The sequence below is a fragment of the Canis lupus genome, chromosome 35 (assembly GCF_048164855.1).
Source record: "Canis lupus baileyi chromosome 35, mCanLup2.hap1, whole genome shotgun sequence".
NCBI classification, from domain to species: Eukaryota; Metazoa; Chordata; class Mammalia; order Carnivora; family Canidae; genus Canis; species Canis lupus.
In genome coordinates, this window is record NC_132872.1 from 4,363,864 (window position 1) to 4,389,473 (window position 25,610).

The following is a 25,610-nucleotide window of genomic DNA, read 5'->3' on the forward strand; positions in this document are numbered from 1 at the left end:
ACATATATATTATCTATCTCCTACTATATATTATATGTCTATGTGTGTATGTATACGTGGGCACACACATGTGTATATATAAAACATTTAGAAGCATGACTGGGAAAAAAAAATCCCAGACTCAGTGCTCTTCAAGGAATTCCACACCAAAATTTGTGTTAATTACTCCTCATCCTTAGAGACAAACTAACCTTTTTACTCCTTAAGTGTTCTTTATACCTTGAGTGGCAAGTAACACACTCAGGCCTTTCCTGTAGGTAAGTGAACTACACGAAACATCTGGCATCTAGAAGCTCCTACCAAGTGTTCTGTCCTCCAGCCCCTTCCCTCAAGAAAAAGGGGTGGGGGTTCTCAAAACAGCCAGAGGCCCCTGGAGCAGCCGATGCCTCCCCAACCCCTAACTCTCTTCTTGCAGTTATTTCGGGGCTATGTCCCGTGGAGAGATTCCTCCAGTGAGAGAGCGGTCTGAGCGAGTGGCTTTGTCTAACTGGGCAGAGCTTACACCTGAGCTGTTAAAGATCCTGCATTCTCGGGTAAGGGCCGGACCACAGCAGCAAGGGGGAGGATGGGCCATGCTGAGGCCAGGTGGGTACAGACACAAGCCCACCATCTCCACCCAGCCAGCTGGCCACTCAGTATCATACAATTCACTAAACCATGCCTTGGAAGCAAATCTTCTCTTGGGGAAATAGGAATGATATTGAAATAGCTGAGTTATTAGCAGGGGTCATCCCAGCTTTCCCTGAAGCTGGCAAAGTGTCCAGGGGCTCAATTCAATACTAATCCCTCCTCCCCAGAAAAGTGCAGATCCATAGTCCCTTTACCATGACCGCCCCCCTTACTGCTCAAGACCATAATAGGATGCCAGTCATGGTTTGGAGACAGGCATAATTTAGTTCCCCAGTTACCCCAGGTGCAGACCTAAGCTTGCCTTTTAGGGAAAATCCTGGCTCTCTTCACAGCCACGTCACTCTGGGAGCTTTCCAGTGAATGGATGAGGACAGTCTGACTCAAGAGAGCTGCAGTTTGGCCAGTTCCCAGGAAATATGGTTTAGTACCACTATACTCTGCTTTAAATCCAGGACAAAAAGGTTTGGGGTGATTGACAGCCAACAACCTTGCTCCCAGAGGCTTAGTGTTTCACTAGAATCAGAGGGCTCGGGAAGGTGATGCTTCATTGGGGCATCGGTAGTCTTATCACATTGTTGGCTAACAACTGGCCATTTGTTCCCTATCTTTTCTTAATCGCCAAATACCTTATGCAACACACATGGCAGAGATCTGACACACATGGGACCAAGCACTATTAGGCATCCAGACCCTTTCTTGGGAAAGCATGAGAGTTGCATGTGAAGTCTAGTGCAAAGAACTCCATAGAGCGTAGAAGCAAGAGACTTAACATCTGGTTCTGTTCTCACCACCGAGTAGTGGTCCCAGACAAGCCCTCTCCCCCTTGGTTGTATTTTCAGGTGCCCCATCTGCCTTACAGGGACAGCCTGAGGATAAAACAGCAGACAATAAAAACATCAGAAAAAAGATAAAATGTAATATAAAGATATTATTTATTTCCCTATAATTTTGATACCCAGAGTTAAAGTGATTGAATTGTACCTCAGCATGCTTAACACCACACTGAGTATTTCTCTACCCTTGCAAAGAGAACTGCCAAGAGTCCTCCTGCCCTGACCCACCCACCCCCACCCATGCATCCCACCCCGCTGTGTGCCGGGCGGCAGCTGGCCTTGCTGGGCCTTGCTGGGCAGTGTCTCCAGGGGCATTCTCTCATCCTGTGCCTCACTCTCTCGCTTCTGTCCCCTGGTCTGCAGGTTGCTGGCAGACTGATCATCCATGCAGATGAGCTGGCCCAGATGTGGAAGGTGCTGAGTCTCCCAACAGATCTGTTTAATAGTGTGATGAACGTGGGCCGCTTCACGGAGGAGATTGAATGGCTGAAGTTTTTAGCTCTTGCTTGCAGTTCTCTGGGAGTTGTAAGTGAGCTTTGCTGGTTTTTGTTCCTTACGGGAAAAGCTCTATCCGGGCCTAGAAGAGTAGTATCTCTGTCTGTACACACAGTCAGTCTCTGGAGCTGAGGACGAGCACACCTGTCTTGTCTACTTCCATGCCTCTCTGAATTAGGTCAATCCTCTGCTCCTCAGCCAGAAGCTGGGGGGAGGAGGAGAGAGGGGAAAACTGTCATCAGACCCTGGGGAGGGTTTACTAGAATGTGGCTTCTGGATTATTTATGAATTTTAATCATTGCCCTCAGATTTATTTCCATCACTGCTCCACTCATATTCCTAAAGATAACCAAGAGCCAGCTGCAGATGTGCTTACACTCAGGTTCCAGGCACCTAGAAGATATACCAATAAAGCCTTTAAAAAAGAGGTGCAGCCTTACAGGAAACTACTATTTGATAAGCATAATTGGATACAAAAATCAGAGATGAGAGAGCAGGAAAGGAAAAATGAGGCTATTTCCAGACTTACAGTTATGACATCAGCATGGATGTAGGATGCTCATACAAATTCATGCCTTTTCTAAATTTGACTTGATTTACAATTGGAAAAGGAATGTTTCTGTTTTAAAGAAAAAGATACTGCACCCAGTCCATAAATATATGTATATTTAAAAGCTTTGGGTATCATCTTACATACGGACTCACTCTTGCTTAACACCATTTTAATAGCTTAAATGAAAATGAATCAGAAACATGGTTTTTTAAAAGTCCCAGAATATATGCAAATTTGAAAGTTAATGAGAAAATTATTGCCTCTGCCAAAAGCAAACGGTACACAAAGGTAGTTTGAATCAGTCAACAAATCTAAACACCATCTTATTCTTTCTTCTTAAATACACTTGGGATGCATGTCTGACATTTTTGTTTCTGACAAAAGTTGAGAAATATTATGTAGTTCAGCTTTACCTATGGGCTTCCCCCCGCAACTTTCTTAATAATCATTTCTTTAGAGAAAGGAGAGGAGAGGCCATTCACAGTTTCTTGTCTCTGTTGTCCCGTATAGTAACATGATATAATGAATAAATTGCTCTCCTCCAAAGAGGAGAGGAAAATACAGCCAGGGCAGATGTTTTGCCTATCAGCACTATCACACTTCTGTGGGAACAGCCCCAATGATTGGAGAAAGTCCAGAAGGAAAAATAAAAAATGGACGAATGTTATTAAATTTTCATAGGGTCACAAATTTACTCCACGCTACGCTCAGAGATGTCTGGGGTGGGAGGGGGAACATACTTTATTCCATCAGTTGTTAATTCTGATTTTCCTAATGTACCCTACCCACAAAGGGTTAAGTAAGAATTAAGTAGATTCAATTCAATTCAGGAATTTTAGTACCTGAAACGGCTTTAAGGTAAATGCCCAGACTCTCAGATTTTTCCACACTACTCTGCTTTTCAAGACGGCAGTGGAATGTGCAATAAGGACACGGTGACTCCAGGACCACAGAGCCACCAAGCAAAGGGTTTCCCGCAACTCTTGGTCCTTTGAAATCCATGGAGATAAATACCATCTGTGTGGTCCTAGCTGCCTGCAGCCTAAGTCCTGGGTCTCTTCTGTTTCACAGCATGGTGCACCACCACCATCCCCCTGCCCAGCCTCCGTGCTCATCATCATTCTGGCAGGTTCTAGGGCCTCTCTGAACCCTTTCAGGTCGCCCTCCTCTGCTCCCTGGCTCCAGGGCTCTACTTCCCAGACCCTCACCACCTTGTGAGAGATGTGTGAGTCCTCTCCTTGTCCACATACCTCAAAGTAACCAAAAGTGACTATGGAATACTAAATTCCACTCCTCCCTCTGCTTAGCTCACAGCGCAGCTGCTAGGTTTACTTCAGCATGTCTGCCTCCCAGATTGGGGAGGGGAAACCATGAGGCGGATTGTATCTTTCTATCTCCTTTCCAAAACAAAGAGTTTGGATCAGATGTTCCATGAAGTTCTTTCATCTCTAATATTCTACGATTCTGTTCCACCTTCTCCACTTCCACTGAGACACCTTCAGGTCTGGTTTTGGATCACAGTGAGGTCCTGAGGTATCTGACTGTGCCCCTCATCATCCCAACATTCCAGAACACCTAGGTGAAGTCAGCCTGAAGGGCTAGTCTGTAAATACAGGCGCCCTGTGAATCCAGGAACCAGGTGCATTATACCCATCTGTTTCTTGTTGGACTATTGCTGGGAACTTCAATGTGGAGGTATGAGGGCATGAGCATCTGGTGGAGGCTTTGCATTCTAGTTAAACCTTACATCCTTAGAGGCAAGCCCAGGGATTTCTCCTTCCTTTGCTAATTCACCAGCTAACCATGATCCTGATGCCATTTAGAAAAACCAGTTCCCTCCCTTCATCTAATGGCAAGTACTTTCCTGAGCTTTCCTAGTCTACACCCATGATTCAAAAGTCTGTGGCGGGGATCCCTGGGTGGCACAGTGGTTTAGCGCCTGCCTTTGGCCCAGGGCGCGATCCTGGAGACCCGGGATCGAATCCCACATCGGGCTCCTGGTGCATGGAGCCTGCTTCTCCCTCTGCCTGTGTCTCTGCCTCTCTCTCTCTCTCTCTCTGTGTGACTATCATAAATAAATAAAAATTTAAAAAACAAACAAACAAAAGCCTGTGGCGTGCAGACCTGTATTCCTCTTCCCTCTCAGCACTCCTTCCTCTAGACTAGCCTATATTCCCTCCTGTTCCACTGGGACTGATTATAGAAAAGGAATATTGTGTTCATCGGAAGGAAGGACATGTTTTGTTGGCAAATAATTCACTTTCTGAGACTTTCACCTCTGGGTTTGTGAGTCTCAGCAGATGCTTAAGGGCTCTGTTTATGAAGTGGATCCCCCAGCTGACCAAAAAATCTTGTGCAACAAAATGCAGATTCTTATTTAGTTTAGATTTATTTACGTTTTCCAAAAAGCTCTAGTGCAGAGAATTCTTTATCCATTCAACCATGTATAAAATTTTTAAAAAATACTTTAAAATTTTATGAGGACAGTAGAACTTAAAGGTTTGTGTTTGAATGGTTAACAAAAGATGCTGTAGGGCTGCCAGAACAAAGTACCCCAGACTGGGTGGCTTAAACACCAGAAATCTATTTTCTCACAGATTTAGAGGCTGGAAATCTGAGATCCAGGTGTCTGGAAATCTGAATGATCCAGGTCATTCCTCTTGGCTTGTAAATGGCCATTCTCTCTTTCTTTCTTTCTTTCTTTCTTTCTTTCTTTCTTTCTTTCTTTCTTTCTTTCTTTCTTTCTTTCTTTCTATCTTCCTTTTTTTAAAAAAAGATTATTTATTTGAGAGAGAGCATGAGTGAGTTCAGGGAGGGGCAGAGGGAGAGGGAGAGAGAAACTTTAGCAGACTCATTGCTGAGCTCTGAGCTCGATGAGCAGCTTGATCACAAGACCCTAAGATCATGATCTGAGCAGAAACTAAGAGTTAGACACCTAACTGACTAAGCCACCTAGGCTCCCCTCCGTGGTTCTTCCCATGGCTGTCTCTCTGTGTATGCATATTATCTGGTGTCTCTATGTCCTAATCTCCTCTTTTTAGAAGGACAGCAGTCCTATTGGATTAGGGCCCACTCTAATGACTGAATTTTAACTTAATTACCTCTCCAATGGCCCTATGTCCAAATATAGTCACATTCTGAGGTACTGAGGTTAAGACTTTAGCATATGAATTTTGGGGAAACATAGTTCAGCCCTTAACAGCACCCCAATCTGGATGAGCCTAAAGGGAAAGAACAGCAAAACAAAGGCAGTAGGGGATTTTTTTTTAAAGGAGAAGCAGAGAAGATGAGCTATGAATAGAGATTCTGGAGTTCATTGCACGCATGCTTGCAAATCTACCCCAAACCCCCTGTCATGCTGACCTAGAGTCACACATACATCCCTCCATCTCACTGACAGCCTCTTACCCAGTCTTTGGCTGCCTGCCTCTCCCCCTCCTTCCTAGAAGTGCCTGGCACACTCCTACATAAAGTGTTTCACAGCAGTTTCCAGGTGAGGACTCCCAAGGGCAAGGGAGAGTCAACGAAAATGACCTGCTGCAAACCCCAAATCTCTTTGACATAATGTGGTTTATCATTTTAAAATTCATATACAATGATAATTCCATTTCATAAAATAGCAATTTTTATAAATGTAAAGAAACAAAATTTAAATATTAAATCAATTACAATTAATAATTAATGCAAAAAATGTTTAAGTCACTTGTCATCAGGTAAAACTGTCACCATAGGAAGACAGTCAAATATATTCAGCATCCTCATATATCTTCTGACAATCCCTACTTCCACCCCTGGGTAACACACACCAGTTAAAGAAGCATCACGCAGACATCCATTCTATTCAGAGGGAGGATGGGAATAGAACAGGCCACAGCAACTGCAGAGGAGGAACAAATGCTGGCCAGCCTTCTGGGGGCATAACAGCTGCCTTTTCCTTCACCCAGGCACACCCAGTTCAACAGTCAGGACTCATTTTTCACTGATCCCTGAAAAGTGTTTAAGGATAATCTGCACATCATTGGTTTCAGTAAACTACCAAGATATACATGCTGACCTATGTTTGCTAATTCAGAACTAAGCAATCCTTTTTTCAGATCACTTCTTTCTTTTATCCCATAATCTCAACATTCTTTCACTTGTGAAATTTATATAAAAAGTAGGTATATTGGGCCACCTGGGTGGCTCAGCCTGTTGAATGTCTGCCTTCGGCTCAGGTCATGGTCCCGGGGTCCTGGGATCAAACCCCATGTTGGGCTGCCTGCTTAGTGGGGAGCCTACTCCTCCCTCTTCCTCTGCTCCTCCCTGCCCTGCTCGTGCGCGCACTCTCTCTCTCTTAAGTACATAAATGAATAAAAAATCTTAAAAAAAAGAGTAGATTTATTTAAAGACACAAGGTGAGTAAAACCTAATTCTGAACATGATCTTTTAATACTGAAGTTTCATTGTAAAGAGTGTTTGCTCCTATACCATAAACCTTCTGGCACCCATCATCTACTAATTCTTCCCCAGCAACAACAAGGTGAATGTTATGTTATTTATAATACTAGGTCTTCTGATTAGATGGATCTACATGTTTTAGAAGAACTGGCTTTAATGCTCCATGTCACTTTTCCTATATCTGGGGCTCATGTCTTCCCAAGGACTTACCCTTCTCCTCCCTCCTTCCCTCTATGTGGCATTGGTCCAAGTACTGCTCAAGCATGTGAGCTAGACTAATTACCTCAACCCTTTAGAGGTAAGATTGGAGAGCAATAAGAATAAGAAGTAATTTTGATTTTTTAGAATGTAAAATCAAATTCTCCCTTAGTGAGGTTATTCTAATCAAAGTAATAAATATCTTAAACTATTCGGCAGTTTGTAAACTTAATTCCTTGAGAGTATCCCTCCAACAAAGAAAGGAAAAAAGAAAGACACCCAGTACATCAATAGTTTTTAGATTGAATTAAATGATATTTGGATGTAAAAAAGTTCAAGCTTTCCAGAGTATTACATCATTCTCACTTCATTTTATGAGAGCAATATTTTTGTTTTCTTTCTTGTATCTAAACTGATTTAAGGGGGCACCTGGGTGGCTCAGTTGGTTAAGCATCTGCCCTCAGCTCAGGTCATGATCTCTGGGTCCTGGGATTAAGCCTTGAGTTGGGCTCCCTGCTCAGCGGGGAGTCTGCTTCTCCCTCTCCCTGTGCCCCTCCCCCCTGCTTGTTTTTTCTCTCTCTCTCTCTCTCAAATAAATAAATAAAATCTTTAAACTGGTCTTAGGAATTTAGTTTGGAATAGTGACTTTCTCATTTTATCTTATGACTTTTTAGACCATTGCCAAAACACTCAAGATAGTTTGTGAAGTGTTATCATCTGACCATGACAGTGGACCTCCTCGGATCCCATTTAGCACCTTCCAATTTCTCTACACATATATTGCCGAAGTGGACGGGGAGATCTCTGCCTCACATGTCAGCAGAATGCTGAACTACATTGAACAGGAAGTGTAAGTAAACTTTTACCCATCAGAGGGGAAAGAACACTGGGTAAACAAACCTAGCAGGCCATGATACAGTGAGGTTACTGTATTACACTGCTCGGAGGACGGAGCAATGTTGTGAAGAACAAGCACTAAGAACCCAAATGAGACGGGAAGAACAGTATAGGACAGTGATCCTGGTGATGAGTTGGAAAGGCCACTTCTCAGGCTGCCGCCTGAAATTGTCCAGTCACAAACTCGGGCAGGACCCAGGCCTAGGTGTCTCAGCAAGCCCTTCAGGTGACACTGACTCACACTCATGTTTACCAAGTAGGGGAGGAGTGGAGAAGGAGAAGAAGGACCGGGCTGCCCAGAGATCAGACAAAAAGAGGGCAATGAGGATAGGAGCCACACAGAATTCATTTGGAGTGGGAGGGTTAACATACTGTCTTTCTTAAGATTGATTGTTCAATGAACTAACCTCGGATACATTTTTCCCAAACAGGATTGGTCCTGATGGTTTAATCAAGGTCAATGACTTTACCCAAAACCCTAGGGTTCGGCTGGAGTAAAAGCACAGTTTGGGCCATTTTAAAGGAAGATAACAGATGATTGGGTTTCAGAATGGCCAAACCCCAGGCACCATCCAATGTCAATTTTCTTGTACAACTGGCACACACGAATAAACAATTAGGCAAACATATGAACTCGGAAATGTGCAGAATTAAGATGTGAAATTGTTGGAACGAAACACCTACATTCACAGAAGATGAGTATTCTTCCCACATGGACACTGAGCAAAGGTGGCCATCAAAGCATGGTTAGAAAATGTATCTCCAGTTGAAGCCAGGCTGGCAGATTTTCATAGGGAATGTGTTAACCAGACACAGTTTTGTGATTATTAAGCATAACTGGGACAAGTATCTTCTCCATAGTCAATCCACATTTTTATCAGTTTAGTCCCCCATTTGTTGGTACGGTGCTACTCATTGACTCATGCACTCACTCACTAATATTTGTTAAGGTTAGCTAAATGTGAAGAATAAGATGCCAGATAAAATACAGGACACCCAGTTAAGTTTGAATTTTGGATAAGCAAATAACTTTTTAACATTTGTTTTGTTTTGTCTTCATGCTAAAACTGGCAACCCCCGGTAGGAGCTACGCTGGCTTCTGGGCATATACAAATAAATCATATCTGAATTTTTGCTCTCAAGGAGCTCACTGTCTAACATGAAGACAAGACATGAACTCAAATCACTTTTTTCCTTTTTTTTTTTTTTTTAGAGAGGGGAGGGGAGAGAGCGTGCACACAGTGGGGGGAGGTGGGGCAGATGGAGAGGGAGAGAATCTTAAGCAGGCTCCATGCCCAGCACGGAGCCTGACCCGGGCTCAATATCACGACCTGAGATCATGACCTGAGCCTAAATGACTGAGCCACCGAGGTGCCCCTGAACTCAAATCACTTAAAGGCAAGTCACTCCACGAGGAACCATACATAACTTGTTTCAGAGATAAGTATTAAAGTGAGGATGTCAGCAGATTTTTCTGACACCATATACAGATGTAATGGGACCCTCTCAGGACTTGCCCTGTGTGAGCTGAAGACCTCTGACAAGGTCATTGAAAGATTTTTCTTTCTTCCAGGAAGCAGATGAGATGAACAGGCTGTGGGATTATTATTCTTAAGGCCAGGTGTGCCAAGGTTGCTGGTTTCCTTCTCTCTGCAATGCACTTCTTTCTTGAAAGCTGTGTAAGAATCATGTTAGCAACCTTTTCCTATACACATACCCTCCTTCTGAATGGGGGAGAAATTCATCTATTAGTGTCTCAATCAGCAAGAGAAGATTGTGAAGGGATGTTATCATTAAATCCTTTATTTTAGTCTAGAGTGAAGTAATAAAAAGAGCTGAAACACATTCTATCTGCCCTGGTCATCCGGCTACACCAGCAGTGGGTGGGCAACAACCAGGTCCCCCCTGCCATCTGCACCTTAGCCAAAGCAGCCAATCATTTATATCCACTCTGGCACATTAGGCTGTTGGAAAAGTCGAAAGCCCTAGAGGCGAAACCTGGCACTGTAATTGTAACTTCAACCTGCCTCAGTCTCTCGGTTTCTCTTTCACTGTGATCAAAGAATTCAAATATGATCTTGTCTGGGAGTAGGGAGTGGGTAGTGAAAGGGAACAGAGGGAATAGCCCCACCTTGAAAGGCCCTAAAACAAGGCCATAAACGTAAAGCAGAAGGGGCCTTTGTATGTTTGAGAAAAGAGACTGAAACTAGAAACTAAACCTCAATAGCCCTGAGCATAATCCACCAAGAGTGAGGCTAATGAAACAACTGCCATCAAAGCAAATACTGGCCCCAGATATCAAGTCACTGATCGTACTGTGGCCATTGGTGGAAACTAGGCACAACTGGCAGTGCCACTTGTTCATCTTCTAAGCCACCACTTGATGTCTCCCATTTCCCTCTCCTGCCCTGGCTTACTGTGACAATGCTTCCTCTATGCCACTGAGACAGCTAAGCCACAGATGCTCATTAGAGACAGCCTGTAATAGCACATCTGCCATCCAGCCTACTTCAGAGGTCATCCCGAAGGTGAAAGGCAGCTTTGGCCTCAACCTGCCCTGTGCTGTATTAACAATATTATCAGGGATGCCTAGGTGGCTCAGTGATTGAGCATCTGCCTTTGGCTCAGGCCATGATCCCGGGGTCCTGGGATCAAGTCCCGCATTGGGTTCCCCGTAGGGATCCTGCTTCTCCCTCTGCCTATGTCTCTGCCTCTCTCTCTCTCTCTCTCTGTATATCTCATGAATAAATAAAAATCATAAAAAATATATCATCAATACTGTATTAATGATAATTGCCAAGATGCATTAGGCACTTATTATGTACGGCCACTATGCACAATGCTTTACATACATTTTCAAAATTGTCTTTACAACCTGACCTTGTAGAGTCAATATCATTCTCCCCATTTTACAGATAAAGAAACAGCCTTAGAGAAATTAAGTTGCTCACTGTCAATGGTGAGAAGGAGTTTGAATTCAGGTCTGTCTGACTCCCAAGCTTGGGTTGCTGTATTTGCTCAATGCCTTTTCTAGTAGTTTCTCTCCAGGAACAGCCTCTGAGATAAAGATTTAAGTGCAAGTGGTTTATTTAGGAGGCAATCCCAGGAAGAATGGAAAGGGAGTAGGAAAAGTAATATAGTGATGGAAAGAAAGCCAATAGACAGTGTGTTATCAAGCTACTTATCCCTAAAGCCCAGTCATGTTGGAGGACTCTGGGAGACAGAGTAGAACACATGTAAGAATTATCTCAATCTGAGGGATGAAGAAGCTCTTCATCATTGGCTGCAGGCTGTTTCCTCACCAAATTCCCATCTGTCATTGACTAAGGGTTGTTTCCAGAGGCATTAACTTACTGGCATTTCCAGCTTGCCTGGCTTAAGGCCTGGGCTTGCTCTTTTTGCTGTAGAAATAAAAAGCTCTCAGATAGGAAGTCATCACATTTGCATGGGGGTACCACCACCATCTGCTACAACACCTTACAGAGATACTAATAAAACAAAATTTTAGCATTTTCATCACAATTGTTTCTTTCCTCATGTCAGGCACAAGTCAAATAGGAGCTGCAGGGCAATAAGTGACTGACACCATGTGTATTCAAATCACACTTGACCCTCAAACCCTGGAACATTGTCCCAAACCAACAGTTTCTTCCTTACATGAGATCATTCCAAAGGGGCTTGCTTGGTCCTTGCTGCTAATAGACCCTTGTCAGATCCATCCCATTGGCCTTCCTATCATGGACCAGAAATATTTGAATCCTAGCATGACCTCACTTAAGCTGTCAAACTGAGACCCCTCAGTAAGATGTGGTTATGTTCCTCCTTTAAAAAGAAAAGCATTCAGAAAGGAATAAAATCAAGATTTTATAAAGAAAAAGAAGTGGGCTCTTTCTTTCCTAAATTAAGCTATTTTGATTAAAGTGAAGACTACAGATACATTTAAAGCTTCAGTGGGAAATGCAAAGATTATGGCTTAATTCCATTTTCTCTGTGCTTCTTATTCTTTCTCCTTGATCCTGCGTAATCAGGTAGTTTCTCTAACTATCCTTAGTTAACCAACATCCAAGATCACCAGTGCCCTGCAACAGAAAGAGCTGGGCAATCACATGTGGAAAGTTGGTTTTGAATTAGGCATGAATAGGATTCTGAACCTAAAATCCTTGGAGAGGTTCCTGAAGGTTTCTGATAACACTATATATACATATTTATATGAAATGTGCACATTAGCATTTTTCTGGGGGAAAAAACAAAGTTTTAAAAAAATTATCAAAATTATATATGATCAAAAAGGTTAAGAAATCTTGGGTTGGAAATAATTCCAGAAGGCACTAAATGGCTTAAGGAAAAGCAACAGGGCAGTGTCAGATTTTTCTAGGCAGAACCTGAGCTCATTCTTCTAATATTTAATTTATAATTCAGTCCACAGCTTCTTTCCTTTTGAATCTTGTATCTTGGCTATAAATCTTAACTGTGTTTTTAGATTTTCATATACTTTGCAATTGTGGTTGTCTTCTATAAACTGGAGCTTGGTTATATGAATAAAGACTTTCACACTTCAGAAGTGAGCCAATGAGAAAAGCTATTGGCCCAATGCTCTAAATTATAAAACATTGCCTAGACCAAGCAGAGTCACTAACCGTGACACTAGAGGGACCTAAAGTTCCATATCAGGCTAGAGGGCTTAGTCCCGAATAATACTAATAACAGACCATCAGAATAATGGTAAATAAATAGCCATATAATAAGAGTTGGAGACATGAATACCCCACTTACAATAATGGATACAATAATTAGACAAAAGATGAATACAGGACTTCAGTAATACAATAAACCAAGTAAATCTGACATATACAGAACATTTTTTAAATATATTTTTTATTGGAGTTCGATTTGCCAACATATAGCAAAACACCCAGTGTTCATCCCATCAAGTGCCCCCCTCAGTGCCCATCATCCAGTCACCCCCAACCCCGCCCACCTCCCCTTCAACTACCCCTTATTCGTTTCCCACAGTTAGGAGGTCTCTCATGTTCTGTCTCCCTCTCTGATATTTCCCACTCATTATCTCTCCTTTCCTCTATAATCCCTTTCACTATTTTTATATTCCCTGAGTGAATGAGACCATATAATGTTTGTTCTTCTCCGATTGACTTACTTCACTCAGCATAATCCCCTCCAGTCCTATCCATGTTGAAGCAAATGACAGAACATGAAGACTCCTAACTCTGGGAAACGAACTAGGGGTGGTGGAAGGGGAGGAGGGCGGGGGGTGGGGGTGAATAGGTGACGGGCACTGAGAAGGGCACTTGACGGGTTGAGCACTGGGTGTTATTCTGTTTGTTGGCAAATTGAACACCAAAAAAAATAAATTTATTATTAAAAAATGGTGGGTATTCATCGTTTCTAATGGCTGAGTAATATTCCATTGTGACATATACAGAACATCTAACCAACAACAGCATATACATTCTTTTCAAATGCACATGGGACACTTTTTAGATTAGACCAGATGTCAGGCCATGAATTAGGTCTCAATAGACTTAAAAAGATAGATTATCATACAAAGTACTTCTCCAACTACAACAGGATAAAGTTTGAAATCAAAAATAGAAATGAAAGGGTCACAAAAGTGTAGAAATTAAGCAACATACTCAACTAATGGATCAAAAAAGAAATCAGAAGAGAAATTAGAAAGCACTTAGAATTAAATGAAAACAAAAACAGAACATACCAAAAATTGTGCGAAAGTAGTATAAATAGTGCTCAGGAAAAAATTTAGAGCTATAAATGCTTACATTAAAAAAAAAAGAAAGATCTGGGGCACCTGAGTAGCTCAGTCAGTTAAGCATCCAACTCTTGATTTTGGTTCAGGTCATGATCTCAAGGTCACGAAACTGAGGCTCCCAGTGGAGCCTGCTTGAGATTCTCTCTTTCTCCCTCTGCCTTTCTCCTTATTTGAGTGTGCTTTTTCTTGGGCGCTTGCTCTAAAATAAATACGTAAACACATAAAATATTTTTAAAAATCACAAATCAGCCACCTAACTTTATAATTTAAGGAACTAAGAAGAAAAAACGGAAACTGAAGTTAGCAGAAGGAAAGAATAATAATTAGTACAGAGATAAATGAAATAGAAAATAGAGAAACAGTAGGGAAAATCAATGAAACCAAAAGTTGATTCTTCAAAAGATCAATAAAATTGATAAACTTTTAGCTAGATGGATCAAGAAAAAATAGAAAAGACTGAAATTACTAAAATATCAGAAATGAAAGTAGAGATGTCACGACTGATTCCACAGAAATAAAAAAATATTATAAGGTAGTATTATGAACATATTGGATAACCTATACGAAATGGGATAAATTCCCAGAAATCAAAACCTATCAAGATTAAATCATGAAGACATTGAAAATCTGAATAGACTTATAACTAATAAAGAGATTGAGTCAGCAATCAAAATCTCCTGACAAAGTCCTGGACCTGAGGGCCTCACTAGTGAATACTACCAAGCATTTAAAAAAGAACTAATATGGCAACCCCAGTGGCACAGTGGTTTAGTGCCACCTGCAGCCTGGGGTGTGATGGAGACCTGGGATCAAGTCCCCCGTTGGGCTCCCTGCATGGAGCCTGCTTCTCCCTCTGCCTGTGTCTCTGCCTCTCTCTCTCTGTGTCTCTATGAATAAATAAATAAAATCTTTAAAAAAAATAAAAAAGAACTAATATTAATTCTTTTTAAACTTTTCCAAAAAACTGACCCCTTTATAATATATTTTCTAAGACCAGCATTATTCTAATATCAAAGCTGAAGACACTACAAGAAAACTACAGATCAATATCCCTTATGAGTATTGATGCAAAAATCTTCAACAAAATACTAGCAAATTGATTTCAATAGCATATTAAAAGGATTATACACCATGACCAAGTGGGATTTATTCCTGGGATGCAAGGATGGCTCAACATATGAAAAATGGTCAATATACTATATGAACAGAATGAAGGAAAAAAATCCACATGATGATCTCAACTACTCTGAAAAAGCATTTGACAAAATTCAACATCCTTTTATGATAATACACTCAACAAAAGAGAAATAGAAGGGAACTACTTTGGGGCATTTGGGTGGCTCAGTTGGTTGAGTGTCCAACTCTCGGTTTCAGCTCAGGTCATGATCTTGTGGTTGTGGAATTGAGCCCTACTGGGCTCTGTAATCTGTGTGAAGTCTGCTTCAAATTCTCTCTCCTTCTCTCTCTCTCTCTCTCTCTCTCTCTCTCATAAATAAATGAAATCTTTTTTTTTTAAAGGAAACTACTTCAACAAAATAAAAACCCGACATGAAAAATCCACAGCAAACATCATACTCGATGGTGAGACTGAAAGCTTTTCCTTTAAGGTCAGGAACATGGCAAGAATGCCCATTTTTATTACTTCTATTCAATATAGTATTAGAAGTTCAAGCCAGAGCAATTAAACAAGAAAAAAGAGATAAAACACATTCAAATTGGAAAGGAAGAAACAAAATAATCTTTGTTCACAGAGCATATGATATTATGTGTAGAAAACCCTAAAGATTCCACCCAAAAACTGTTAGAACTAATAAATGAAAAAAAAAGAACTAATAAATGAATTTGACAAAATAGCAGAATATGAAGTCAACAGACAGAAGTTAGTTGCATTTCTATACAACTAATAATAAACAATCAAAAATGAAATTAAGAAAACAATTACATTTACAATAGGCTTCAAAATGAATAAAGTACTCAGGAATTAACTTAAGGAGATGAAAGACTTATACAATGAAAATTTCAAAACAATGATAAAATAAATTAAAGACATAAATAAATGCAAACACATCCCATGTTCATGGATTGAAATAATATTAAGATGTCAATATTATCCAAAGAGGTTTACAGCTTAATTGTTACCATAATCCCAGTGACAGTTTTCGCAGAAATAGAAAAACTTCCTAAAATTCATATGGAATCTCAAGGAATGCTGAGTAACCCATACAATCTTGGAAGAAAACAAAAAAGCTGATGATTCACATTGCTGAGTTCAAACTTATTACAAAGCTACTTTAATTAAAAGTGTGGTACTAGGATAATGGCCAATATACAGACCAATGGAACTGACAGTCCAGAGAAAAACCTTCAAATATATAGTCAAATGATTTTTTGACAAGGATGCCAAGACTATTCAATGAAGAAAACAGAGTTTTCTGAACAAAGAATTCCAGGAAAATTGATTAGCTATATGTAGAAGAATGAAGTTGGACCCTTACCTACACCACACATAAAAAATGACTAAAAATCAATAGATCAAAGACCTAAATATAAGACTTATGACAATAGAAATCTTGGAAGAAAACCAAAGGCAAAAGTTTCATGACATTGGCTTTGCCATTGATTTCTTAGATATGACACTAAAGATACAGGCAACGAGAGAAAATAGAAAAACTGAAAACTTCATGAAAATAAAGTTTTGCAAAAAAAAAAAAAAGAAAGAAAGAAAGAAAGAAAGAAAGAAAGAAAGAAAGAAAGAAAAGAAAAGATGGGATGCCTGGGTGGCTCAGTGGTTGAGCATCTGCCTTTGGCTCACGTCATGATCCCAGGGTCCTGGGATCCAGTCCCACATCAGGCTTCATGCAGGAAGCCTGCTTCTCCCTCTGCCTATTTCTCTGCCTCTCTGTGTGCCTCTCATGAATAAATAAATAAAATCTTTAAAAAACCCTAAGTTTTGTACATAAAAAGACTATACCAAGACATTGAAAAGACAACCCACAGAATAGGAGAAAATATTTACAAATTATATATCCAATAAGATATTCATGTACATAATATGTAGAGGACTCCAAAACTCAACAACCAAAATACAAACAACCCAGTTAAAAATATGGGCAAAGATTTGCTTTGACGTGGATGGAACTGGAGGGTATTATGCTGAGTAAAATAAGTCAATCGGAGAAGGACAAACATTATATGGTCTCATTCATTTGGGGAATATAAAAAATAGTGAAAGGGAATAAAGGGGAAAGGAGAAAAAATGAGTGGGAAATATCAGAAAGGGAGACAGAACATGAGAGACTCCTAACTCTGGGAAACGAACAAGGGGTGGTAGAAAGGGAGGTGGGGGTGACTGGGTGATGGGCACTGAGGGGGGCACTTGATGGGATGAGCACTGGGTGTTATTCTATATGTTGGCAAATTGAACACCAATAAAAAATAAATTTAAAAAACATGGGCAAAAGACTGTTGTAGGAATGCAAACTGGTGTGCTCCTCAAAAAAGGTAAAAATAGAACTGCAAACCAGCAATTGCACTATGAGGTATTTACCCAAAGGATACAATCATAGTGATCTGCAGGGGCATCTGCACCCTGCTGTTTATAGCCATATTATCAATAATAGCCAAACTATGGAAAGAGTCCAAATGTTCATCAACTGATGAATGTATAAAGAAGATGTGGTATATATACACAATGGAATATGACTCAGCCATCAAAAAGAATGAAATATTCCCATTTGCAATGATGTGGATAGAGCTCAAGTATATTATGCCAAGTGAAGTAAGTCAGTCAGAGAAAAACAAACGCCATATGATCTCATTCATATGTGGAACTTGGAAAGAAAACAGATCAACATAGGGGAAGGGGGAAGGTGGGGAAACAAACCATAAGAGACTCTTAGTAACAGAGAACAAACTGAGGTTGATGGAGGGCAGTGGGTGGGGGATGGGCTAGATGAGTGACGGGTATTAAAGAGGGCACTTGTTGTGATGAGCACTGGGTGTTATATGTAAGTGGTGAATCACTGAATTCTACTCCAGAAACCAATATTCTACTGTATGTTAACTCAAATTTAAATTTAAAAATGGGCAAAGGACTTGAATAGACATTTCTCCAAAGAAGGGAATGATCAATGATCAATAGCACATGAAAAGATATTCAGCATTAGTAACCATTAGGGAAATGCAAATCAAAATTACTATGAGATAACACTTCACATGCACTAGGATGGCTACTATCAAAAATGAAAAAAAACAACAACAACAACAAAAAACAAATGGAAGTTAAGTGTTAGGGAGAATGTGGAGAAATTGGAATCCTATCCCTGTTGATGGGAATATAAAATGGCACAATCATGTGGAAAAAGAGTATAGTAGTTCCTCAAAAAATTAAAAATAGAATTACCATATGATCCAGAAATTTTGGGTATATACTCCCCAAAATTGAAAGCAGGGTCTGGCAGAGATATTGGTACACCCGTGTTCACAGCAACAATATTTACAATAGCTAAAATGTAGAAGCAACCCAGATGTCCATGCTGTAACATGGATGAACTTTTGAAGACAAATAATTATTTTATTTGCCAGTCACAAAGGATAAATACTGTGCGATCTCCTTTATTTGAGGTAGTCAGAATCATAGAGACAAAATAGAATAGTGGTTGTCAGGGGCTTCCTGGGAGGTGGAATGGGGAGTTGTTTAATGGGTATGCAGTTTGACTTTCATAAGGTGAAAAAAGTTCTGGAGATGATGGTGGTGATGGTTGCCCAACATTGTGAATATGTTTAGTACCACTGAATTGTGTACTTAAAATTGGTGAAGATGGTATATTTTCTGTTTTGTGCAGTTTACCACAATAAAAGAGTTGAGAAAATAAAGACCAAAAGGCTGGAAGCTATTACCTTAAAAACCAAAAACAGGGGAAAATAGGAAAAACCAAAAAGCAGACAAAACGGAGAGGAGAAGTATAAAATTCCAAAGAGGAGAATGGTACACCAGGTATATATAATTGCAAATTACTGAAAAGTGATGTTGATGAGAAACTTAAACACTCACGTTACAGTAATATGCATCATATATTGTTGTTAATATATTTAATATATTTATACATATATACACAGTTGGCAAAAATCTAGAAGGGAATGTACCAAACTGCTAAGAGTGGTACTCTCTGGGATCATAGGGCGATTTTTTCTTTCTTATCTATATTTTCTAAAATAAGCACGTGCTAAGAAAAATGACTGTAAATTTTAAAAAATCAAGTCAACGTCAGGAAAAACCCCTGTAATCTCAAGTAACTATGTTAAACACTTATAGGAGATGGATGAAGAAGAGAGAGGTCTTTCCAGTCTAATTCAATAGAAAGCTAAATTTATCAAACACCTAGTTTCCCGAAATCAGTATTCTAGTCTTTGGATTTTTACGTTCATTGTAATTAAGACTTTCAAAATGTACCTCTTAGCTCTTCTTCCTATTAAAAATGTAATCAGTTGGGTTATTTAATTTCTCCCCAATTTGATTTCCCAAAACTCAACGTCTTAAGCAAAGACTAGTCCCCATTAAAAATTGTGAAGCAAAAAAAAAAAATTGTGAAGCAAGCTAATGTGAATAGGGAGGGGGGAATCCCTGGGTGACTCAGTGGTTTGGCACCTGCTTTCGGCTGAGGGCGTGACCCTGGGGTCAAGTGATGGAGTCCCGCGTCGGGCTCCCTGCATGGAGCCTGCTTCTCCCTCTGCCTGTGTCTCCTCTGCCTCTCTCTCTCTGTCTCTCTTGAATAAATAAATAAATCTTAAAAAAAAAAAAAAAAGCATGCGGGGTCATTCTTCATTAAGGGTCATTACTTCGAATGCAGAGTAAACAACTATGCACGCAAGTAAAGCAAAAATCCCAACTAATAAGCACCATTCCGGGTGCAAGGGCTACAGTGAATAATTTCGAAATGTCCATCAGAATCATGCAAAGATGATGATGAATCACGCAAAATCGAGTGAGGGCGCGTAAACTCATTCAAAACACGGAGCTGAACCAACTCCTTCGGAAACCTATGCGCCCTCTCCTTCGGTCCCTTCCCCTGCAAGGCCCTGCGAGGTCCTGTCGCCACTTCCCCCAGCGCATTCAGGGGGGCCGTTCGCCACCAGAAACCCTCGCGACCGGGCCCCGAACTCGGTGCTTTCCGGGATTCAGGAGCCCGGCTCCTGCTCGCGCTGGGAGCCCACTCCGCGCCCCGCCCACCTAGGCCCCGGCCCCGCCCCGCCCGCTGGCCCCGCCCACCCGGGACGGCCCCGCCCACCCTCGCCCGCCCCGGCCCCGCCCCGGCCCCGCCCCAGCAGGGCCCAGCCCCCGCTTCGGCTCCAGCCGGCCCCGCCCCCGCCCCGCCCCCGCCCCGCCCCCTCGCATTCTGTGGGCTTCTCCCTCCCTCCCTCCTGTGTGTGACGAGCCGGCGGCCGGGAGGGGTCTATTGCGCACGCCCAGAGCGCCGCGCGGGGGGACCGAAGAGGCCTCCTCTCCGCTCTCCCGAGACTATGAGGCGCGGCGTGGGGCGGGCTCCTTCCCGGAAGCGGAAGTTCGGGGGCGGGCCCAGGGCGGCCGGGAGTCCGCGGCGGTTAGTTCCTCGTCGGGCGGCTCTGCTCCCCTGGGTGCGGGGCTCGTCGGCGGCGGCGAGGGATGGTCGGGTCCGGATGTCGGCCGGGCCAGGTGAGGGCCGTGGCCCCGCGGGGTCCACGTGGGCTAGAGACGGATTCAGGGGGCGGTACCAGCGGGGACGTGCGGCGGCGGTAGACGCGCGGAGCTAGGGGCGGGGCGGGGCGGGGCGGCGGGGGGGGGTCCCTAACGTTAGCGACCCGGCCGCGTCCGGGCGTGCGGGGTCGAGTCCCGCTCCGCCGTCGGCGCCGCAGGTCGCTGGTCCTCCGCCCCAGCCGCTGGCCACCTGGACCAGGTGCAGAGAGCAGAAAGGGCCCCCACTTCGCGCCCCGCGCCAGCAGCCTCCAGCCCTTCTCAAATGCACGCCGAAGAGTTCACTTTTCTGCCCAAAAAACAAACACACGAACGCTGCTTTTTCAGGGTAAAGGTCTCGGTTCTTTGGACTGTCAACACAGCTGTTTTTCTTTGTTTGTTTTGGACCCCAGCAGTGCATTCCTTACCGTCCCGAATGCACGCAGCCCTGTGGCCTGTTGGTCCCGCAGCGCCCCGTGCGCCCCCGTGCGCCCTCCTGTCCCCGCGTCTGCGCCTTCTCTGCCCGGCCTGGAATGCCCGCCCCCCTCCCGCCCCTGGGCTCCAGGGCTCCAGGGCTCCAGGGCTCCAGGGCTCCAGGGCGGCGCTCGCGCATCCCCATCGCATCCCCATCGCATCCCCATCGTTCGGGGGCTTCTTGCCGCCACGCCTCGTGCGCTCCGTGCTAATCCTAATTCGGGACACTTTCCAGCCTACAGACAGTTGCTGCCTTGTTTGTCTACTCCCTTTACTCCACAGCTTCTCTCTGTTATCTTCAAAGCCTAGGACAGCACGTGGCACCTAGATTTTTCAGGTACTGAATCAAAGACACTCGCTATCCACAGTGGTCTTGCTCCTCTTTGAATACACCCACCTGTCCCCCCCCCCTTCTTTATTTCTTTTTTTTTTTTTCCCCAATCTCCCTTCACTTATCAACTCACCTGTAACGCTGTGTTCCCCATTAGTGTGGATCTTACACGGTTTTTTTTTTCCCCAAGACTTGGCTCAAGACTTCCTTCGTGAGTACTTGCCCACCATCCCCACCCTTGTAGATCATCCTCTCAGGTTGAATGAGCTCCCAGTATGCTCAGTATGCGCAGTCAGCAAGGGGGAGGGAGGAGAAACACAGTGTTTGTGAACACCGTCACCTGCAGATTCCGATTCCACTTCTTTTATTTTTTTTTAATTTAATTTAAATTTTTTTTATTTATTCATGAGAGACACACAGAGAGAGAGAGAGAGAGAGGCAGAGACACAGGCAGAGGGAGAAGCAGGCTCCACGGAGGGAGCCTGTGATGGGACTCGATCCCAGGTCTCCAGGATCAGGCCCTGGGCCGAAAGCAGGCGCCCAACCACTGAGCCCCCCCCCCCCCCGCCCCGGGGCATCCCAAGCCAAGTACTTTTTACTTGTCTAAGCCTCCTTTCCCTTAGCTATAAAATAGGTGTAAGTAGGTATCAGGTTCTGTCTCTCAAAGAAATGGGAAGATTAAAAATGAGAGAACCTGATGAAACGTCTGCCTCTCTCTTGGCTTAAATTGGTGCAGCAAAATTTGGCCCCCCTTACGGTTTACCACCGTCTGGAGGATAAGAATACCTGACATTTAGATAGCACTTGTGTGGTTGATGCTGCTCTTAAGTATTTTTACATAGTAGGCATAATTCATTTAATATTCATAATAGCCTTATGAGGCAGATATTATTACCATCTCCATGTTATAGATGAGGAATTTGAGGGATGAAGAAAAGTTCAAATGATTCTCCTACAGTTACAGAACTCATTGGTGGTGCAGCGGGATTCAGACCCAAGAGCTGGTGCCAGAGTCCACTCTTTCAGACATTACACTCTATTATAGGGTGTGGTTTAAATGGAAATGAAAGTCTTTGGGATACTCTAAATTATTCTACAAATGTAATTTTATCTTGTACTTGTTGGTAGGAAATAGAACTTGTAAGAAATGCTTATGCTTTTCTCACATAGCAAAGAAAAAAGATTAAATGATAACACCCAATGGAATTAAATGTGACATAAAGCAAAATGACTGTCTCATGCATTGTGATTTGGGCACGCCTTTTGGAGAGTGTTTTTGTAATTCGTATCAAGGGCTAATAAATGAATAATAGCCTTTCATCAAATAAATAAGCTTTTAATCCTGACTATGAAAAGGCTTTTTTTTTTTTTTTTCTTTTTTTTTCTGCGTATGGAAAGGTTTATTTCAGGCTTTTCAGTTGTGAAAAACATGAAGCAATCCAAGGACATGTTATATTATTTACACCAAGGAAATACTATACAACCATTAAAAAAACATTTGAAGGTATGCTAATATGGAAACAGATTTAAAAATAAAATCATAAGATTTAGTTTTTGTGATTAACTAGTCATTATGACTAAAGAAATAATTCATAGGAAAAAAAAAAGATTGGAAGTCCCAGTAGCAATACCTTGGTTTCTAAATATTATCATGTACTTAAAGGAATATCATCATCCACTAAAAGGAACCACGCCTTCATGGAGGAATGGTCAACCCCACAGCTGAAGCAGGATAATTATATGATGAGCCTGGATACATCAAAATAAAAAGCATCTGCAGAGTAAAGGAAACAACAGAGTGAATGGTATCTTATGGAATGGAAAAAAAGATTTGTAAACCCTCTGTCTACTAAAGGGTTAATATCCAAACTATATCAGGAGCTCCTACAACTCAAAAGCAAAAAAACAAAGTAACTTGATTAAAAAATTAGCAAAAGACTTGAATAGACATTTCTTCAAAGATGGTGTATAAAAGGCGAGGAAGCCCATGAAAAGATGTTCATCATTACTAGTCATTAGGGAAATGCAAATCAAAACCGCAACGAGATAGCATCTCACACCTTTTAGGATGACAATTCTCATTGGCAAGGATGTGGAGAAATTGGAACCCTTGTAAACTACTGGTGAAAATGTAAAATGGTACAGCCGCAATGAAAAATAGCATGACAGTTGCTCAAAAAATTAAAAATAGACTTCTTATGCGATCCAGAAATTCTACTTTTGGGTTTTTATACAAAAGAATTGAAAATACGATCTCAAAGAGTTATTTGCACTTCTGTGTTTATTGCAGTATTCACAGTAGCCAAGATGTGGAAGCAACCTAAATGTCTATTGATGGATGAGTGGGTAAGAAAAAAAAATGTGTTATATACACACAATGGAATATTATTCAACCTTAAAAAAGAAAAAAATCCTGCCATATGCAACATGGATGAATCCTGAGGATATAAGTGAAATAAGCCAGTCAGAAGGGTAGATACTGCATTATTCAACTTACATAAGGGACCAAAGTAGTCACAATTATAGAAGCAGAGAGCAGAATGGAGATGTTAGAGGCAGGGGAATTTCTGTTCAGTGGGTGTAAAGTTGCAATTATGCAAGATAAATACATTCTAGAGAACTGTACGACATCATGCCTGTAGTTAACTATATGGTATTATGCACTTAAAAATTTATGAAGAAAGTAGATCTCATGTTAAGTGTTCTTACTACAACGAAAAAACAAACCAAAACCAAAGGATGAGCCCAGAGCACCTTGTCACAGAAAGTAAGGAATTACTCAAAAAAATAATGGGAACATGTTAAAATGATATGAGAGCCAGTCTGAAGAGACTACCACTGACAGAGTCTGGGACAATTGGAGCATCAAAATAAATAATGATGATAATAGATCATAACCCTTTGAATAAAATAGGAATCAACCAGTCCATACCAACAAACAATAAAGGAAGAGTGCTTACCTAGAGTTCAAGACCAACTAATACAATCGGAGAAGGACAAACATTGTATGTTCTTACTCATTTGGGGAATATAAATAATAGTGAAAGGGAATAGAAGGGAAGGGAGAAGAAATGTGTGGGAAATATCAGAAAGGGAGACAGAACGTAAAGACTGCTAACTCTGGGAAATGAACTAGGGGTGGTGGAAGGGGAGGAGGGCGGGGGGTGGGGGTGAATTTCGGGTGACGGGCACTGAGGGGGGCACTTGACGGGATGAGCACTGGGTGTTATTCTGTATGTTGGCAAATTGAACACCAATAAAAAATAAATTTATTATAAAAAGACCAACTAATAAATGTAGAAGGAATCATGTAAGGGGGCGCCTGGGTGGCTCAATGGTTGAGCATCTGCCTTTGGCTTGGCTCGTGATCCTGGGGTCCTGGGATCAAGTCCCACATTGGGCTCCCTGTAGGGAGCCTGCTTCTCCCTCTGTGTCTGTGCCTCTGTGTCTCATGAATAAATAAATAAAATCTTTTAAGAAAATTTTTTTTTGAAAAGGAATCATGTAAGTTACAGAATTCACCATTTCCCAAACAAGTAGATTAAGACAAGAATCCTCAATGGATGCTAAAGCTACTCCGTGAAAGTCTGATGAATAGGAAGTCTGCATAATCTCAAAGTATCTGCCCATGAAATGCTTAATACAAAGGTAAAAATAGGAACCTTAGAGTGAAAATCTGGCAGACGCCATCTTAAATAATCAAAGTTTACATCACCAGTAATGAGACAAACTCATACCATGTGCGTTCTCATATCAAGAAGGACAAAACTTCCCTTTTGTGGTATTCCTGCCAAAAACTTACAACCTGAATTTAATCATGAGGGAAAATCAGACAAGTCTAAAATGTCTGGGCATCCTGGCTTGAAGGTTATAAAAGGCAATGAAATGATAACCTGAGGAGCTATTCTAGATTAAAGAGACTAATGAAGTGTGACAATGTAAAGCAACCTATGATCCTGCATTGCACATGGACTGGCATTTTTGAAAAATAAAGGACGGTATTGTAATAATCATCAAAATGTGAATAAAGTCTATAGTTTATAATATAGTATCAGTGTTAATGTCCTGATTTTGATAATTATAATGGTTATATAAATGACCTCGTTTTTAGGAAATATTTAGGAGTAAATAATATCATACCTGCAACTTACCCTAAAATGGTTCAGAAAAACAATAATATATTTTTTGTATTGTATATATTTTGTTACTGAATATATTTTGAGAGAACATGGCAGATATAGTGAAATAATAGTTGGGGAATCTGGATA

At 41.7% G+C, this 25,610-nt stretch overlaps 2 protein-coding genes across 3 annotated transcripts in view; both read left to right on the forward strand.

Annotated features, from left to right (window-relative positions):
- ROPN1 (rhophilin associated tail protein 1) overlaps positions 1-8,672 on the forward strand; it is a 34,683-nt gene extending 26,011 nt beyond the window's left edge. The window contains exons 3-6 of the mRNA XM_072811614.1: positions 416-533; positions 1,827-1,988; positions 7,821-7,996; positions 8,475-8,672. Of these exons, the coding sequence (XP_072667715.1) occupies positions 416-533; positions 1,827-1,988; positions 7,821-7,996; positions 8,475-8,541 (523 nt within the window). The 3' untranslated portion in view covers positions 8,542-8,672. The remainder of the gene's footprint in view (positions 1-415; positions 534-1,826; positions 1,989-7,820; positions 7,997-8,474) is intronic.
- Positions 8,673-20,366: 11,694 nt separating this feature from the next.
- CCDC14 (coiled-coil domain containing 14) overlaps positions 20,367-25,610 on the forward strand; it is a 51,032-nt gene continuing 45,788 nt past the window's right edge. For both annotated transcript variants that reach the window (XM_072812456.1, XM_072812457.1), the window contains exon 1: positions 20,367-20,519. In XM_072812456.1, the coding sequence (XP_072668557.1) occupies positions 20,490-20,519 (30 nt within the window). In that variant the 5' untranslated portion in view covers positions 20,367-20,489. The remainder of the gene's footprint in view (positions 20,520-25,610) is intronic.